General features: G+C 39.4%; 2 protein-coding genes across 2 annotated transcripts in view; both read left to right on the top strand.

The window, feature by feature from the left end:
- Nucleotides 1-6097: 6097 nt before the first annotated feature.
- On the top strand, nucleotides 6098-9147 carry LOC149573247 (uncharacterized). Its single transcript, XM_089815931.1, has 4 exons — nucleotides 6098-6469; nucleotides 7604-8099; nucleotides 8148-8512; nucleotides 8722-9147. The coding sequence occupies exons 1-4, from the start codon at nucleotides 6098-6100 to the stop codon at nucleotides 9145-9147; spliced, it is 1659 nt and encodes a 552-aa protein (XP_089672057.1).
- An 8443-nt stretch (nucleotides 9148-17590) lies between these two features.
- The window catches only part of LOC149573246 (diaminopimelate decarboxylase 1, chloroplastic-like), a 62228-nt gene continuing 60983 nt past the window's right edge, over nucleotides 17591-18835 (top strand). The window contains exon 1 of the mRNA XM_089814449.1: nucleotides 17591-18220. Within this exon, the coding sequence (XP_089670575.1) occupies nucleotides 17673-18220 (548 nt within the window). The 5' untranslated portion in view covers nucleotides 17591-17672. The remainder of the gene's footprint in view (nucleotides 18221-18835) is intronic.

The raw sequence follows: 18835 nt of genomic DNA, 5'->3' as shown, positions 1-18835 counted from the left end.
AGATAACCAGATGATATGATCGTGCTCATGGAGATCGTGAGATAAGTTGTTCAGGTGAACGTATTGAGTGCCAGTCTGCGGAAGAAGGGATATGAATTCCCCATTAAGGTCAGAGCTTACAGCTGCAAGGCCATAACAGATGCAAAGAATATTCTCAAAGTATTTGAGAGTAAGTATAAATTGGAGGAGTATGACGTTGTAAGGCCTATGTTCAATCCAAAGGGGTATGCCCGAGATGTGCTTCAAATTGGGAACGTGATCAAACATGTAATCACCATGGAGGATTACTGGGCGGACTGCAAGAACGAGTTGGAAAGTTGTGATCGTGCATTTGCCAGATTCACGGTGGACCAAGTGAAGATGTATGGCATCAATTTAGACGTGGAAGGAATAGAAGATGACGATCAAAATATGTATAGCAATACATATTTGACTAAGTTGAGAGATACACCAATTAGTTCCGAGCCATATGTCAACATTGAAGAAGATTTTGATGTTATGATGGCAAGAATCATCAAAAGAACCGGAAAATGGGTCGAATGGACAGCTAAGAAGGGTCGGAGCAGAAGTAAAGCTACTCAAGCTTCTCAAGCTCCAGCTACCCCTACTTCGTCACAGAGTGCTACTCCAAGTGCCACAACTATAGCGGTTTAAGGACCAGCTCAGTCTACAGGAGGAGGCGATCAACCCCCGGAGAAGAATATTCAAATAACTCCAACTTGCCAAGGTGGATCACTACCAGTCATCGGAGCTCAAACTGAAGCAGAGGAAAAAGGAGCCAAAGAGCCGAAGGATGGAGCTACTACTCCAATTTCACCCTCCTTTGCCACTCTACCTCCATCTCCACAATTCGCCCCAATTCCATCACCTCATCTAGCTCCTATTTTACCTTCTCATCAAAGCCTTATTCCATCTGTAGCTACTCCTCTTTTAAAGCTTGCTGATTCCCCTGTTGAAATTGTGGAAGTTGGAGATGATCAGAGTAGTAGCAACGAATCCACTGAGTCTGAAGAAGCTATGAAGAAGACTCAAGAAGAAGGAAAGGCTCCTGGTTCATCCCGGATTCTCTCTCGAGATCTGAAGAATCCTTTTTCAGCAGCTATAGTGGCAACAACTCAAGTAAAGAGGAAGACGTTCAACATATAGTCTCTTGGAACCACCTCCAAAATAATTAGCACGGAATCTTGGCTTGAAGATACTCTGGAGAAGAAAAGAAAGAGGAAAGTACTCTTGCAAAAGATATTGCATCTTAGGTGGTTCGCACAGGATCTACAATAGTGAAAGCTAAGAAACAAAGGACCCTGTCGATACTAGGACAAGATACAGAAACAAGGCATTTGACTATGGAAGTGGCGAAACCAAACAAGGCGGGGAGAATTGAAGATATGACACCAGGAGACTTCACTCTGCATTCTATTGATCTCGGAGAAGCTAGACACGATACCAAGGTGGGCCTATGGAGATCGACCAATGATGTAATAGAAGAACAACTAGAGAACCTCAAGTTGTCGAAGATCAAGATGAAAGCAGAGATTGAGGAATTAAGGAAATTTATCAGACAGCTAGTTGTCCCATTGGCAACTATTACTGGTGTGCCTGCCACTGAGAATCCTTCAGCAGAGGAGGTACAAGCTTTCATATCTCAGTTGTAGAAAGATAGGCATTTAGGCCAAATTGGGAAAGAATGGATCGAGAAGCTCAATGTAGACGGAATGGCTCTAATTGAACAAATTGGCAATGCGATCATCTGGTTAGAAACGGAGAAAGATAACATTATGACCAATAGTAATATCTTAGCTGGAGAAGAGGTGAAAGGTGCTGAGTGCGTCTCTCTTTTAAAAATGGTCATTCAAATGAAAGCCAAGGACGCAGTTGAAGTAAAGATTCTGAAGGAAATGAGCCCCTGAATGAATGGCTCCAAAGCATGCAATTCAAGCTAAAGATGATTCTAGAAGCTGAAAAAGGTCTCAGAGGAATATTGGATAAAGCCAGCAAAGCCCAGGAAAGATCATTTCAGCTCATGGGAAAAATGCACACTGAATCACAAACCAGTGGGCAAGGGAAATCCCTCATTAACATAGAAGTAATGAAAAACAACTTTTCTATGTATTTGAGCAACCTGTCCGGGATGACTTTGAGCAGCCAAAACAGAGTATCAGAATTACAAACACTTGGCGGGTGTGTGTACGTGGCTGCTAAAGAAGCAACAAATCTGCAGAATGAGGTAAAGGAGTTAGCTCAAGAACATGCAAGATGGCTCCTGAGATTCACTAATGTACATGTACCTAGCCATGATGAATTAATTCCAATCATGGCGGCTGCTAAAGCATATAGGGCAAAAACTGAAAAGGGAAAGAAGTCCAAATGATTCAAGATTCCCCTCTTTCCGTTTTTCGTTATTTAACTTTGTAATTATGGCAAAATGATAACATTGGCATCTTTGCCATCTGTCATCTAGAGGAGATGAATTGATTAAAATTCTTTTGCAACGGTCATCTCTCTCATCCTATATGTAGAAATTGAATGATTAATAAAGGGTCAGCAAATTTTTGGTGTGAATTGGGTTGCAGAGACAACGAAGTTTTGTGCCATTTCTTTACCGCCCGCTTTCCCCATCTGTGTATGTTGTATTTCCTTTGATATTAGATTGGAATGGTTTAATGAATAGAGTTTCATTTCGTTATTTCGGTTTGATAGGGCTGGTAAATCAATCAAAGAATTGGAACTAGTTGTGGGAAATATTCCTGTTAACTTTTGTTTCTATGTACATTTCGTCATATCTTTCTAATCTGTTCTGAGTTCGTTTCTTAAGCATCGTGTTACTCTGTTGCGTATCAGAAACCATAAGATTGTGAGATTTCAAATCCAATAGTATCTGTCAGTTTCTCCATTTGCATTATCATACCTTCATACTCTGCATTTCATATCGTCGTGTTATGAAATTCATAAGACTGTGAAGATCATCAACATAACACCCTTACATTTAAATCCCTGCCTGAGTTTCACTTGTCTGGGTGGAACTTGGTTTCCTCTCCTACTCTCGGGTTAAGAGCATACCCCTCATTAATCTTGGGAATAAAACATAATTCCTTGCATACCATTCATATAGGGAGCTGTACCTACCAATTCAGAGAAAAGCCAGTAACCATAAAATGACTTTTTCAACTGTTGTAAATAGATATTGTTCACTGACTGGGCATTAAGAGTCACATTTCCATGAAAGATTGAAGAGAACAAATATGTTTACCAACAAATTTTTGGCGACTCTGCTGGGGAGATGAACAGTCGCTTGATCAAAGGCTTATGTCATGAGGAAAAATGGTACTCCCTCATGAAAACATTATCGCAGTTCTCCAACCTAACCTTGGTTTTCAAGACGACCAAGAGGATATAATTTTTTCACTTAATACCTTTGTTTGGAGACATAGAAGGAACATAGAGCATTATAGGAACGCCAACCAGGTTTTGGAAGAAGAAGAAAATAGAGCTAAAGCCTTAGAAAGAGCTATCCTGAGAAGAAATAACAGAAGAGCGGAAAGATAATTGAGGTAGGAAGCTCAGAAAGAAAATAACCCAACACCCTGGAAAATTTTAGGTTCCTCTGAAGTACCAAGGGACAAGGTAGGAGAGATCCTATGTTTGACAAGCTTGAAGAGCTCGGATTTCCTATCTTAGAAGTTCCAAAGCGAAAAAGTGAAAATCAAGGTCAAAGCAAGCCATCTTCACCTGTCAAAGATAAAGACGCTAGTACCTCGCACTCTGCCTGTCAGGTGTTAGCATTACACGGGGTAACACCTCCAACAACTATAAGTTTTCCTCCATATAGTTCTAGAGTAGTTATGGCTGCTCCATGGGCCGCCACAACTAGACCCTTAACCTTGAATGCTTATCATCCACTCCTATCTAGGTCAAGGAAAAACTTCCCTAAGTTTTCAGGAGATGGGAAGGTTACTACTGATGAACATATTAAAGCTTTCTTTGCAGCTACCCACATCCTTGGTATTGGGCATGAAGATGTAGCTGTAAGATTATTCGTAGAAACTCTCACTAATAGTGCTACGGATTGGTTTTATCACCTAGTTGATGGTTCGATTACTGATTGGGACACATTGAGAACTGCATTTGAAGATAGGTTTAAGACTGTGGAAGATGAACATGCCCTGTTGAAACAGCTTACATCTATCAAGAAACAACCGACTATGAGTATGAGAGACTTTGCTGCAAGCTTTAATAAAATCGTTAGCAGGATCCCAACTACTGCCAGACCAACTGTAGGTAATTTAAAAACTTTCTTCATAAGTGCAATGCCTCCTGATATTAATTATGATCTAAGAAGAGCAAGACCCACTGATTTAGTTGATGCACAAAAGAAAGCTATTGAATGTGAAGATGATTTAATTTCTGCGGGAAAGTGGAAACGTGAACTTCATGCTAAGGGAAGTTCAAGAAACTCTACATCATCTGAAGAGATGATACAAAAATTGTCAAATGAGTTGGTGGCTATAAAGAAACAATTGCCAACATTGAACAATCCTCACCAGCGGGGTTACCAGAATGCACTTGGGAGAAACAATGAGAGTAAGTTTCCACAACTTACGGGACCGCAACCTAGGTTGCAAATCGAAGCGGCACCAAAGAAGGGAAATATGTGCGTCTTTCATCTAACCACGAATCATGATAGTGAAAGTTTCTCGAAAACAGCCCGCATGATGCAATTACTGTCTACCAGTGAGCTAAGTAACGCAACTAATGTTTCAGAAATTGATTCCTATGACAATGGCAACTCTGGAAATTTATTCTTGGAATATGAATCAGATTCTGAAACCAAGGGAGAATGTTACACAACCATTGATGGGACTTCCTACACAGTGCTCACTCGAGGACAGAAACAGAAGAGTCCGTCTTCAAGTCATGCTCAAAGAAGCAGCTCTGGACCGTCAACAAGTAATGCACCTGCTAGCGATGAGGTACCTGCTTCACATGTGGGTAAGTTTGAATCATCTTTTGATTTTATCTGTTTCTGTGAAGAATCAAAGATTCAAATTTCTGCCATTGATTATTTAAGGACACATCCTATTGAGCTTAAGAAGTTAATAGACCGTTGCAAAGGAAATTCAATGGATGCAAATTATAATGTAGTGGTTGAAGGGGAGGAAACCTTAACATCTGGTATATTTGATCAGAAAGACCCAATAATTTTGGCAACTTCACCTGGGCAAAAGCCTGAGCCTTTTTACGTTTCCTTGTATATTAATGGGTGTAAGCTCAGTAATTGCATAATAGATTCAGGTGCCTCATATAATGTCATGCCTTATTCTGTAGCCAAAGCCTTAGATCTTAACCTTACTAAGGTGCACGGAAGATGTTACTCAATGGATTCTAACCAAGTCCCTTTGCTTGGACAAATCAAAGATGCACAAGTAGCTCTAGCTGCACACCCAAAAAAGAAATTATTGTTAACTATCCTGGTAGCTGATATTCCAGCAAGTTATGGGCTCCTTTTGAGTAGAAGTTTCTGTCGAGACTTAGGAGGAGAAATCAAGCTAGACTGGTCTCAAGCTGTGATACCCATTGGTAATAAGAAGGTCAAGTTGGAACCCGAGGAAAAAGCGAAATTTACAGTCTTAAAGTCGGATGACCCCAAGGCCCAAATTCTATATCAAGAAATGGAGTTCGAAAATTATATGTTGTTTACCGAGGAAGATTCATGTAAACAAATGAATGAAAGTCTGGATGAGAAGGTCCCCGATGAAAAGAAAGATGTTTCTAGCATTTGGACACTTGAATTTGACGGGAGTTGTGTTTCCTCAGGTTTTGGAGGTGGTGTAGTATTGATATCCCCAGAAGGAGAAACCGAGCCCTTAGCCTTCAAACTAGAATTTGGGAACACCAATAATACAGCGAAATACGAAGCTTTGATATTAGGGATAGCTACTGCAAAAGAAAGGGGAATAAAAATCCTAAAGGCTCAAGGTGATACTGAGTTGATAGTAAGGCAGGTCAAGGGACAATATTCAGTGAAGAATCATAAGTTGAAGAATTACAGAAATAGGGTTGGGACGAGATAGAAGGTCTGGACGCTTTCTCTATTAAAGCTATGCCAAGAGAGATGAACACAAAGCCTGACTCACTTGTAGTTTATGCATCCTTGTTGTTGCCTCATCCAAATTTCAAAGATAAGAAATACCAGATTGAAATTATATATCGATCTGATGTCCCAGATAATTCAGAATCTTGGCAAGTATTCAATGATGATAAGAGTTTGCAACTATTCCTGGAGAACGACCAGTCTAGTTCTGAATCCGAGTCCAGTGGAAACGGCGAACAGAGCAAAAATGACAAAATTCAGTTGAAAGGAAACATTATTCCCCCATATTTTGTAACCTTGGAAAAGCTATTCAACAGATATGATGCTTATATTAAACAGAAAAGAATAGAGAAAGGCTCTACCTCAAGCGAATATGAAGGAGTTAACATTGGAGATGTTGATAATCCTAAAATAATTAATATTGGCAAATGTTGTACTCTTGAAAAAATTGAGGTTGCAAAGGAGTTATTCGAAGAATATAAAGACATCTTCTCTTGGAGCTATGAAGACCTGAAGAGCTACAGGGGAGGAGAGGTGAAACATCAAATTCCCCTCAAACCAGGTGTAGTACCCTTTCAGCAAAAATAGAGAAACTATAATCTGAAAGTCGCAGATGCCATCTTCTGAGAAGTGGACAAAATGTTAAAAGCAAGGATCATTTATCCCATTCATCATTCCACCTGGATTGCCAATATTGTGCCCGTTAGGAAGAAGAACGGAGAGATAAGGATTTGTGTTGATTTTCGAAACTTGAATCAAGCATCTCTCAAAGATAACTTTTCCCTTCCGAATATGGACCATTTGTTACAAACCGTCGCTGGATCGGAGATGATGTCCATGCTCGATGGCTTTTCAGGTTATAACCAAGTTGAAGTGGAAGGAAAAGATCAACACAAGACAACGTTCACTACCCCTTGGGGTACATTCGCTTATCATAGGATACCTTTCAGATTGATTAACGTTGGAGCCACATTCCAAAGGTGTATGAGTAAGACCTTTGCTGATATGAAAGACAGGATTATAGTCATATACCTAGATGACCTTACTGCGTTCTCAAAGAAAAGGAAAGATCATATGGAGGATTTAAGAAAAGTGTTACAGAGATGTAGAGAACATGGTATTTCCCTCATCCCAAAGAAGTCAATTTTTTGTGTGACTGAAGGAAAACTCCTCGGACATTATGTGTCCCAGGAAGGCATTAGAATTGATCCTGGCAGAATAGAGGCCATCTAGAGATTAAGTTTGCTCGTAAATAAAACAGGGGTTAAGTCTTTCTTCGGACAAGTGAATTTCCTCAGGAGGTTTGTTCTTGATTTTGTGAAGACCACTAAACATATAGTGGATATGATGAAAGGGAATTTGAATTTCAAATGGAATGAGGCGGGGAAACGAGCTTTTCAAGATATTAAAACTGCAATTGCTAATGCTCCAGTGTTATGCCATCCTAATTATAAACAGGACTTCATTATTTATTGTTATGCGTCAGAACATACATTGTTAGCTATCCTCGTGTAGGAGAACAACGAAGGAATCCAAGCTCCCATTGCTTTCATGAGCATACCCTTAAAGAGTCACGAACTAAAGTATTCGCAGATTGAAAAGCACACTTTTGCAGTGGTAAAAGCTCTTAAAAAATTTTGTTTCTATATTTTGCATTCACATTCAATAGTCCATGTCCCAGATGTAGCTGTGAAGAGCCTGTTGGCGCAACAAGATATAGATTGTAATGCAAGAGGAGCATGGGTGGCAAAGATACAAGAATATGATATCGAGATTAAACCTACTAAGCTAATAAGAGGGAATGCTCTATGTAGAGCAATTGCAGAGAACAAGACCACTGGAGAACCTGAAGAACCAAATGGGAAGCATTTGGTGCTCGCAGTAGGTTTGTACGACTCTTGGTTTGAGAATATTTCTTACTTTCTAACATATGGTGAATGTCCGGAAGGTCTAAATGTAAAGCAAAGAAGAGACCTTAGATTGAGAGCTGCCAAATATGTGATTTGGGATGGTAAGCTTTTCAAAAGGGCTATTGATGGTACATTCCTGAGATGTGTAGACAAGCCACAGCAAGAGAAGCTGTTGAAGACGTTTCATGATGAAGCTTGTGGAGGACACTTCTCTTCTTCAGTCATGGCCTTCAAGATATTGAGACAATGCTATTACTGGCCTGGGATGTTCAAAGATGCATATGCCTGGGTAGCAAGATGTGAAAAGTGTAAATTGTTCTCTAGACATCCTCAGTTAGCCGCCTTGCCACTGAGACCCATTGTTATTGAAGGCCCTTTTCAACAATGGGGTCTTGATTTCATTGGTCCGATCACCCCTGTATCTAGCGTCGGTCATCAATATATAATCACTGCTATGGACTACTTCACCAAATGGGTAGAAGCTAAAGCAACGAAGAAGACTACCGCAGAAGTGGTGTGCGAATTCATAAAGGAGAACATTCTAGTCAGGTTTGGAATTCCCATTAAGTTAGTGATGGATAACGCATCCTATTTTTCATCAGTGGAAATCACTAACTTTTGTTTTGAGTATGGGATTACAGTTAGCCATCATCTGATTATTTCCCTCAAGGAAATGGTCAAGCGGAGTCTAGCAATAAGAACTTAATCAACATTGTCAAGAAGCTAGTCTCAGATAATCAAAAAGTCTGGCACAAGAAGATTCATGAGGCACTCTGGGCAGATAGGGTGACACTTAAGAGGGCAATTGACGTATCCCCATTTGAGTTGGTTTACGGGACTGAGGCCAATCTGCCTTTACCTTTGGAATTAGCTACAAGTAAACTCAAAATAATAATCGAAGATGATACTTATAAAGACGGTCTGGAAAAGAGGATCCTGTATCTGAGTAAACTGGAAGAAGAGAGAATGGAAATGGTTGATCACATCACACACCACCAAATGCAAGTGAAAGAACTTTTTGATAAAAGGACAAGGCCTCGAAAGTTTATGGTAGGGGACACGATGTTGCTTTGGGATAAAAGAAGGGCTCCAAAAGGAATGCATAAGAAGTTTGTCACCCTGTGGAAGGGTCCTTTCAGAATTCAATAGGCATTTGAAAATAATTCTTTCAAATTGGCGTATGAGGATGGCGAAGTACTACCCCTGACTTATAATGGTTAGGATCTTAAGCTCTACCAAGTTACCAATTGAAAATAGGTAACCCCTATGCTGTGCTGTAGTAGGTTAGTGTTTTGTGTGTTTCTTACTTAGCCTTTGCCTTTCAGTTTCCTTTTCCTTGTTGATTGTCTTGTTTCGGTTTTGTTGTGTTGCCACCTTTTATTCCTATCCTTTTGCGAAACCAGAGATCCTAGGTCCTTAGCTTAGGTATAGTTCTACCCAAGTCCCCAGTCAGAGCCAGTTGTTGCTCCACTTTTTCACCTTGTACCAATTTTACAAAGTGGAGTACCTTGTGGCTTTTTTTATTCAGTCAGGTCAATAAGTCTTTACTCTCTTAGATGATGATTTTCTTCATCAGGTTTTTACCTTTGGCCTTCTCCCTCGCGATGCATAGCCGAGTGGGTTTTCTTTGATTATCATGAGTCGTGTGGGTAGTTTAGATCCTTACCCGATGAAGACTCTTGGACTGTGCTATTTCATATGATCTACTTGCAGTCTATTCCAATCTGGACAAAGAAAGTTGGATTGGCGAAAAATCAAGTATCACCTTCTCCTTGGCGGATTTCGCACCCCGAAGGTTATTTTTCGCAAGGCCTTGTATATGCAGTCAAAAACTTAATCAGTGCGAAGTAATTTGTGTTTTTTTTTTTTGAAACATCCGTCATACATCATCATGATCTCATCACCTGGATCGATCAGAATTCAATGAAACAATCAGAAGGATGATCGACGAAAAACAAGGAGAGAACTCTCTGCGGCGGGTTTTGAAGTCAGAAGTCAATTCTCCACAAAGGCTTTCACAAGAAGGGAAATCGACATGATGGGTCCCACCTTTTCCACAGCGAAGTCACTTTGGGACTTTCCGAAAGGATATAAATAAAGCAACTAAGGTAAGGTGAGCAAAGGAAAGGCATTGGCAAAAAATCGGAAATCAGCTTCTCCATTGCGGGTTTTCTACCCTCATAGGCGATTTTCCGCATTGGGTGAGAAATCGTAACTGTAAGCATGGTGAGTATGTGGATTGATCGCGGATTGTTTTTGGGAATGAATTGAGAGTAGATCAGTCGAATTCGCCGAGTTATCTCAAGCAGAATTAGATCATGCAGATTTTGCCCTAGGGAGTACTCCGTTTCCATTTTTCCGCAAAAGGGTTAAAACGAGAGGTAAGGCTGTAATTAATGAAAGTTACCGTTGAAGCCAACAGGAGTAGTGAAAAGACAAAGATAAGTCCGTTAGAATTTTTACCTTCACTGATCCAACAGATTCAACCTTAAATTCGCTCGTGTGGCACGATTTATGAAATTTAACGGGCAAATCTAGGGTTTTCTATAAAGAGCAATGTAACAGACTTTCAAACTCCCGCTTTACTGTGATACTATTTTGATTGAATAGTGTTTGCAATAATTTTCAAACTGCTGAGTGTGCTTCTTATATCATTTTCAACTGTTGATATCTGTTACCACGCATCAAGCAAAATGGCAGTAAGATTTGTGGGTTTCGATGGATTGGGCGAAATTAAGTCTACGTGGTCGACCATCACGGATACTTCACTCTGTTTCTACGACATGCAGGACTTTCAAAGGAGATTGAGAACAGAGCCCGTTCATCCTATCACAGAGAAACTTAAAGGAAGCGGATTAGTGGAAGCAGCCGGATTCCCTGTAGCAGTACAAGCCCCGGAGTTGATTCTAGAGTGCATCAACCATTACAACCCAGACACAAAGCAGATTCTCTTGCCCGATCAATCAGTTTTGATTTCAATTGACAGGCAAGCAGTCGTGAATTGTTTGCGAATTCCCAAGAGAGAAGAATTTTCTGACTTAACAATGGGAGGGGCCATGTCAAAATCCTCTCTGAAGAAGATGGTCTGCAGGAGGGAGATCATGAGTTCTTGGTTCCAAAAACCAAGGGGAGCAAAGAGTAAGGTTCCTAAAACCCTTTTCGGTACTGACCTCAAGCCAGAGATTGTAGACATCCTAGTTCTGTTGCATCGACTCAAAGGTGAGGTAGAAGCCTTTAATTTTGTAGAACAACTTTTCTTTTTAGTGCAAGTTATCTGCTCGGATACGCAGTGTATAGATTGGGCGCATGAGGTCAGTGAGCATCTTGCTAGAGCTCTTGCTACAACTAAGTTTTACAATTCTTTTTACATGTCTTCTTTCCTAATATACATGTTGGCTTCCCACCAATTATGGCCGGAACTCCCTAGAGTTGAAGAGATTCCTGATGATGTTAAAAGTTATGAGTTTTACCCATGCTTACAGTTACAGAACAGTTATGCGGACTTTGTCAGAGTTAATGATGCTTTCACTATGAGAATTTGCAGAGAACTTCAAGGATGCCCAGAACGGAGATTCAGCTCAGAAGCGATGGCGGCCATCAGCCAATTTGGCTGCTATTTCATACAATTCTCATCCTTTTCTTATCTTCGTCTTGCAACTTTTGATGGCTTCCCTATGAAGCTGCCCAGATACCTAGATGATATGATCGTGCTTGTGGAGATCGTGATACAAGCTATTCAGGTGAACGTGTTGAGCGCCAGTCTACAAAAGAAGGGATATGAATTCCCCATTAAGGTCAGAGCTTACAGCTGCGAGGCCAGAATAGATGCAAATAATATTCTCAAAGTATTTGAGAGTAAGTATAAATTGGAGGAGTATGACGTTGTAAGGCCTATGTTCGATCCAAAGGGGTATGCCCGAGATGTGCTTCAAATTGGGAGCGTGATCAAACATGTAATCACCATGGAGGATTACTAGGCGGACTGCAAGAATGAGTTGGAAAGTCGTGATTGTACATTTGCCAGATTCACGGTGGACCAAGTGAAGATGTATGGCATCAATTTGGACGTGGAAGGAATAGAAGATGACGGTCGAAAAATGTATAGCAATACATATTTGACTAAGTTGAGAGATACACCAATCAGTTCCGAGCCATATGTCAACATTGAAGAAGATTTTGATGTTATGATGGCAAGAATCATCAAAAGAACCGAAAAATGGGTCGAATGGACAGCTAAGAAGGGTCGGAGCAGAAGTAAAGCTACTCAAGCTTCTCCAGCTGCAGCTACCCCTACTTCATCACAGAGTGCTACTCCAAGTGCCACAACTACAGCGGTTCAAGGACCAGCTCAGTCTACAAGAGGAGGCGATCAACCCCCGGAGAAGAATATTCAAAGAACTCCAACTTGCCAAGGTGGATCGCTACCAGTCATCGGAGCTCAAACTGAAGCAGAGGAAAAAGGAGCCGAAGAGCCGAAGGATGGAGCTACTGCTCCAATTTCACCCTCCTCTGCCACTCTACCTCCATCTCCACAATCCGCCCCAATTCCATCACCTCATGTAGCTCCTATTTTACCTCCTCATCAAAGGCTCTTGGTTCAATAGGAGCCATCTTGCATGTTCTTGAGCTAAAATAGGATGAGAGAGATGACCGTTACAAAAGAATTTTAATCAATTCATCTCCTCCAGATGACAGATGGCAAAGATGCCAATGTTATCATTTTGACATAATTACAAAGTTAAATAACGAAAAACAGAAAGAGGGGAATCTTGAATCATTTGGACTTCTTTCCCTTTTCAGTTTTCGCCCTATATGCTTTAGTAGCCGCCATGATTGGAATTAATTCATCATGGCTAGGTACGTGTACATTAGTGAATCCCAGGAGCCATCTTGCATGTTCTTGAGCTAACTCCTTTACCTCATTCTGCAGATTTGTCGCTTCTTCAGCAGCCACGTACACACACCCGCCAAGTGTTTGTAATTCTGATACTCTGTTTTGGCTGCTTGAAGTCATCCTGGACAGGTTGCTCAAATACATAGAAAAGTTGTTTTTCATTACTTCTATGTTAATGAGGGATTTCCCTTGCCCACTTGTTTGTGATTTGGTGTGCATTTTTCCCATGAGCTGAAATGATCTTTCCTGGGCTTTGCTGGCTTTATCCAATGTTCCTCTGAGACCTTTTTCAGCTTCTCGAATCATCTCTAGCTTGAATTGCATGCTTTGGAGCCATTCATTCAGGGGCTCATTTCCTTTCTTCAAAATCTTTACTTCAACTGCGTCCTTGGCTTTCATTTGAATGACCATTTTTAAAAGAGAGACGCACTCAACACCTTTCGCCTCTTCTCCAGCTAAGATATTACTATTGGTCATAATGTTATCTTTCTCCGTTTCTAATCGGATGATCGCATTGCCAATTTGGTCAATTAGAGCCATTCCGTCTACATTGAGCTTCTCGATCCATTCTTTCCCAATTTGGCCTAAATGCCTATCTTTCTGCAACTGAGATATGAAAGCTTGTACCTCCTCTGCTGAAGGATTCTCAGTGGCAGGCACACTAGTAATAGTTGCCAATGGGACAACTAGCTGTCTAATAAATTTGCTTAATTCCTCAATCTCTGCTTTTTCGAGATCAATAGAATGCAGGGTGAAGTCTCCTGGTGTCATATCTTCAATTCTCCCCACCTTGTTTGGTTTCACCACTTCCATAGTCAAATGCCATGTTTCTGTATCTTGTCCAAGTATCGACAAGGTCCTCTGTTTCTTAGCTTTCACTATTGCAGATACTGTGCGAATCGCCTGAGATACAATATCTTTTGCAGAAGTACTTTTGTCTTTCCTCTTTCTTTTCTTCTCCAGAGTATCTTCAAGCCAAGATTCTATGCTAATTATTTTAGAGGCGGTTCCAAGAGACTCTATGTTGAACATCTTCCTCTTTACTTGAGTTGTCGCCACTACAGCTGCTAAAAAAGGATTCTTCGGATCTCGAGAGAGAAGCTGGGATGAACATGCAAGATGGCTCCTATTTTAGCTCAAGAACATGCAAGATGGCTCCTGAGATTCACTAATGTACATGTACCTAGCCATGATGAATTAATTCCAATCATGGCGGCTGCTAAAGCATATAGGGCGAAAACTGAAAAGGGAAAGAAGTCCAAATGATTCAAGATTCCCCTCTTTCCGTTTTTCGTTATTTAACTTTGTAATTATGTCAAAATGATAACATTGGCATCTTTGCCATCTGTCATCTGGAGGAGATGAATCGATTAAAATTCTTTTGTAATGGTCATCTCTCTCATCCTATATGTAGAAATTGAATGATTAATAAAGGGTCGACAAATTTTTGGTGTGAATCGGGTTGCAGAGACAACGAAGTTTTGTGCCATTTCTTTACCGCCCGCTTTCCCCACATGTGTATGTTGTATTTCCTTTGATATTAGATTGGAATGGTTTAATGAACATAGTTTCATTTCATTATTTCAGTTTGATAGGGCTGGTAAATCAATCAGAGAATTGGAACTGGTTGTGAGAAATATTCCTGTCAACTTTCGTTTCTATGTATATTTCGTCATATCTTTCTAATCTGTTTTGAGTTCGTTTCTTAAGCATCGTGTTACTCTGTTGCGTATCGAAAACCATAAGATTGTGAGATTTCGAATCCAATAGTATCTGTCAGTTTCTCCATTTGCATTATCATACCTTCATACTCTGCATTTCATATCGTTGTGTTATGAAATTCATAAGACTGTGAAGATCATCAACATAACACCCTTGCATTTAAATCCCTGCTTGAGTTTCACTTGTCTGGGTGAAACTTGGTTTCCTCACCTACTCTCGGGTTAAGAGCATACCTCGCATTAATCTTGGGAATAAAACATAATTCCTTGCATACCATTCATATAGGGAGCTGTACCTACCAATTCAGAGAAAAGCTAGTAACCATAAAACGACTTTTTCAGCTGTTGTAAATAGATATTGTTCACTGACTGGGCATTAAGAGTCACATTTCTACGAAAGATTGAAGAGAACAAATCTGTTTATCAACAGAGCGAAAGATAGAAGAGTAATCCTAGTTTATTCCTTCCTATCTTTTGCTTTTAGTTTTCTATTGTTTTTGTCATACTAGCTTTTTCTTGTTCTGGCTTCTGACTATTAGATAAATTGGCCTTTGTTTTTTGCTAGGCTTTCATGCTTATTATTAGCCTTGTGACTTATCTTTTTTTGGCTGGACTTTAACTGCTTATTATCAGCCTTGGTTATGTTTTAACTATTGGGTTTTAGGGTCCCTGTAAAACCTGTTTATCTTATAAAAAATAATCCTTATTGCTCCTAATAGGGCAGATCACCAGAAGTGGTCAATTGTAAGGCTTAACATGCCAACTTCATACTGTAGTACTAAAACTTGTGGGTATCATCCCCACCGTAGTTTTACTTTCTATTTGGAAGGTTTATGGGTCACCATATCTTGTGTCAAAGTGTCATGAATGTTTTATTGCTTTCATTCTTTCATGCATGCAATTAGATTAGAATAATATATGAAGGATTAATTGGTGAAGTAAGTTAAAAGTTTTATTGGTTCCTGATTCACCCCTCCCCTCTCAGTAACCTAGCTTACCTTATATTTCCAACAATGTCCTCCCATTATTTTAAGTATAAATCCCAGTCTAAAGAACCCTCAATCACAACATGAATTCTCATTTAATTTTGCATGGGGATTCTTTGCCCTCATTAACATGGTCATACTTAAACGCACTTTATTTCGCTTGGAATTTTTGCTCTTGAAGAGAGGAGGAGGACCAAAGCAACTAATTTAGAGTTCGAGAGAGACTCATGCTTGAAACCTAATTTCTTTGAAAAAGGAACATTTACCAAATCAAAAATAATACACAACCATATTATAAAATCAGAAGACGTTGGAGAAACATTTGTAAAAGAAGCGATGTTGGTTGGTCTATGATTTGAACTAATTTTTAGCCTCTCTCTTACTATTGCTCTTGACTTTTAGCACTCATCTTAGGGAAATCCATGTCAACATTTACATGTTGGAGCTTCCTATTCAGGTAAGAAACTTTTGGTTAACATTTTGCAGTAAAACAATCCATATATAGAATTTTTGGGTAACATTTTGTACTAAAATAGTCCATACCTAGAAATTTTGACTAACATTTTGTAGTGAAATAGTTTACACATTGGAATTTTTGCTAACGTTTTTAGTGAAACCTCCCATATAATGGAAATTAAAGCCTACAATATTTCAATGAAAACATGAAAAGAAAAATTAGAGAAGACAATTGACAGTTTTGCCTTTTAAGTGGGGAACTAATATAGAAGCTAAGATCGAAGATGATTTGTGTTCTTTCGTGACCACTTCAAACATCACCACTATAAGAATTTTGGGACAAGTAAAGGCAAGTAATAGACTATACTTGACTACAACTATGGCTGAGCAACCATTAAACAACAAACGATTCTCTTCAAAATGTATTCATAGTCTGCAATAACAACAAAACTGTTTTTCAATACTCACAGAGCACCAGAATAGATTATCCTATTTAGAAGAGAACAAAAAAATTATTTCTACCTTAAAAAACCACACAACTTCATTCCATGACAAAGGGCAAAGTGGTGCTTTACTGAATAGTTTCATTTTATAATGTTCTTGTCTGATAGCTTTTTTTGCTGGCACAGAGATTTAAGTACCAAACTTTGTTGGAAGCATACACCTCATTGCATGCAAAGAATGTCTACTGAACAAGTTGTTATTCTCTGGAGACATTGTATGTTTGGGAAATCACAACAACAAACACATAGGTCTCTTCCTAAAATGATAGTTGCCAAACTCAAATATTTCGCATAATATTTGTACTTAAAATGAAAAAGACCACTGAGAAAAATAACAACCACCAATAGAAATTTTAAAATTTTCATATATGCCATCAAATAATTCCACAATATCATACAAACTATAGTCTTAAATCTTATACTCGGAAAAACACTATTACAAATAAAGGAACTAATACTTTGCAATAGTTTGAAAACTTTTGTCTCCTTCCTTTACGGAGGAGTAATAAAGTTAAGTTGAAAGATACACTATATTTAGCCTAATGAATAATAAAAATTATTTATGTATCTAAACCCTACAAAATTACCATACCCGTTCCACCTTTTGTCCTACAAACACTAGTTTTACCAATAGTAAAAAGCTGAACTAGCCAACAAACAAAACAAACAAAACCTCATGCTGTATAAAGACCCTTTATTAAAAAGCCCCAACAAACAAAAACCCTTGTTCCATGTTTAGAGATATCTATCTAAACCTTACAAAATTACCATTACCATTCCACCTTTTGTCCTACAAACACTATTTTTACCAAGAATAAAAAGCTGAACTAGCCAACAAACAAAGCAAACTAAACCTCACGCTGTATAAAGACAATTTATTAAAAAGCCCAAGTCAACAAAAACCCCTGTTTTTAGACGTTCCCATGGAAGACCCTGTTAGAGCAAAAACCCTCTTTTGTCGAGGGGAACCAAAATTTGTAGTAGTAAATTTGTATGAGCTTTTTAAAACACGAAAAACGAAACAGTTCAATCGTTAAACCCTAAATCAAAGTGGCTCCATGTACCGCGTAATGAAATAGCGACAGTAAGGTGCGGAGCAGGCTCAGTTCCAGCAATGGCGGCTACAATCGCTGGTACACCATCTTGCAATCTTAAAATTACAACTAGCAATGTCTCCCATTCCGCCAAAACCCTCGCTAAACCCCTGGGAAATAAATCATTGCTTGCAAATCCCCTGGGAAATAGAACATTGTTCGGCTCCATCGTTACGATACAGAGAGGTCGGGAAGGAAACAAGTTAAAAGGCAACCGTAAGCAGTGCCTTGCAGCAATGGCTGAAACTGTGTCATCATCATCCAGCCTTAAGCACTGCTTCACGAAAAGGAAGGACGGCTTTATGTACTGCGAGGACGTGAGGTTGCAGGACGTGCTCGATAGAATGGAGCTCAGACCCTTCTATTTTTACAGTAAAGCTCAGATCTCTAGAAATTACGAGGCGTATGAGACTGCTTTGCAGGGCTTGGATTCTATTATTGGCTATGCAATTAAAGCTAATAATAACTTGAAGATCTTACAGCACTTACGAAAGCTTGGCTCCGGAGCAGTTGTTGTTAGTGGGAATGAGTTAAGATTGGCCCTTCATGCTGGCTTCGACCCTTCTAGGTCGGCTGTTCTATGCATTTACTCCAATGCCATCTTTTCTTTGATTCTGATTAAGAAAAGAAGAAGAAGTATTTCTCGTTTATTTTGAATCTAACTAGTACAGTCAAAGAGAATTTGCAAACAGACAATATGAAGTTAATATGTAATGTATGAGTCTATCTGTGTATGTGCCTCTGCGCGTGTTAATTCTGTGGGTGTATGCGTCTACGGGGGTGTATGTATGTCTGTGCGTGTGAATTTCTCTGTGGGTACGTATGTGTGTCTGTATTTAAGTGTGTGAGAGTATGCATGCGTGCGCGTGTGGAGGGGGCAGGCATGCGAGTACGTTTGCATGTGCATGGGTGTGGATGTTGCTAACTGAAACGAATCAATCTCCTCGACTCACATGCGTAGTTTACATAGTTGACTGTCTGTCTGTTTTTGTTGTCGTTCAGCTAAGTGGTTTTGTTTTCCTTTTTAAGTTTGCCAGCGAAATAATCCATGATTACCTCCATAATTTATACTATGAACTATTTTGTTTTCTGTAGCTACGAAATCTATTTATTGTAGTTTTTAATCTATTTGCAATAAAACTGCTGTATATAAAAAATACAGTTCACAAATAAGAAGAAAGTT

This window comes from Cupressus sempervirens, chromosome 2, assembly GCF_028749045.1.
Source record: "Cupressus sempervirens isolate cs-2001-9-10 chromosome 2, ASM2874904v1, whole genome shotgun sequence".
NCBI classification, from domain to species: domain Eukaryota; kingdom Viridiplantae; phylum Streptophyta; class Pinopsida; order Cupressales; family Cupressaceae; genus Cupressus; species Cupressus sempervirens.
Note: the sequence above shows the minus strand (reverse complement) of the source record. Positions and strands in the feature narration are given on the sequence as shown.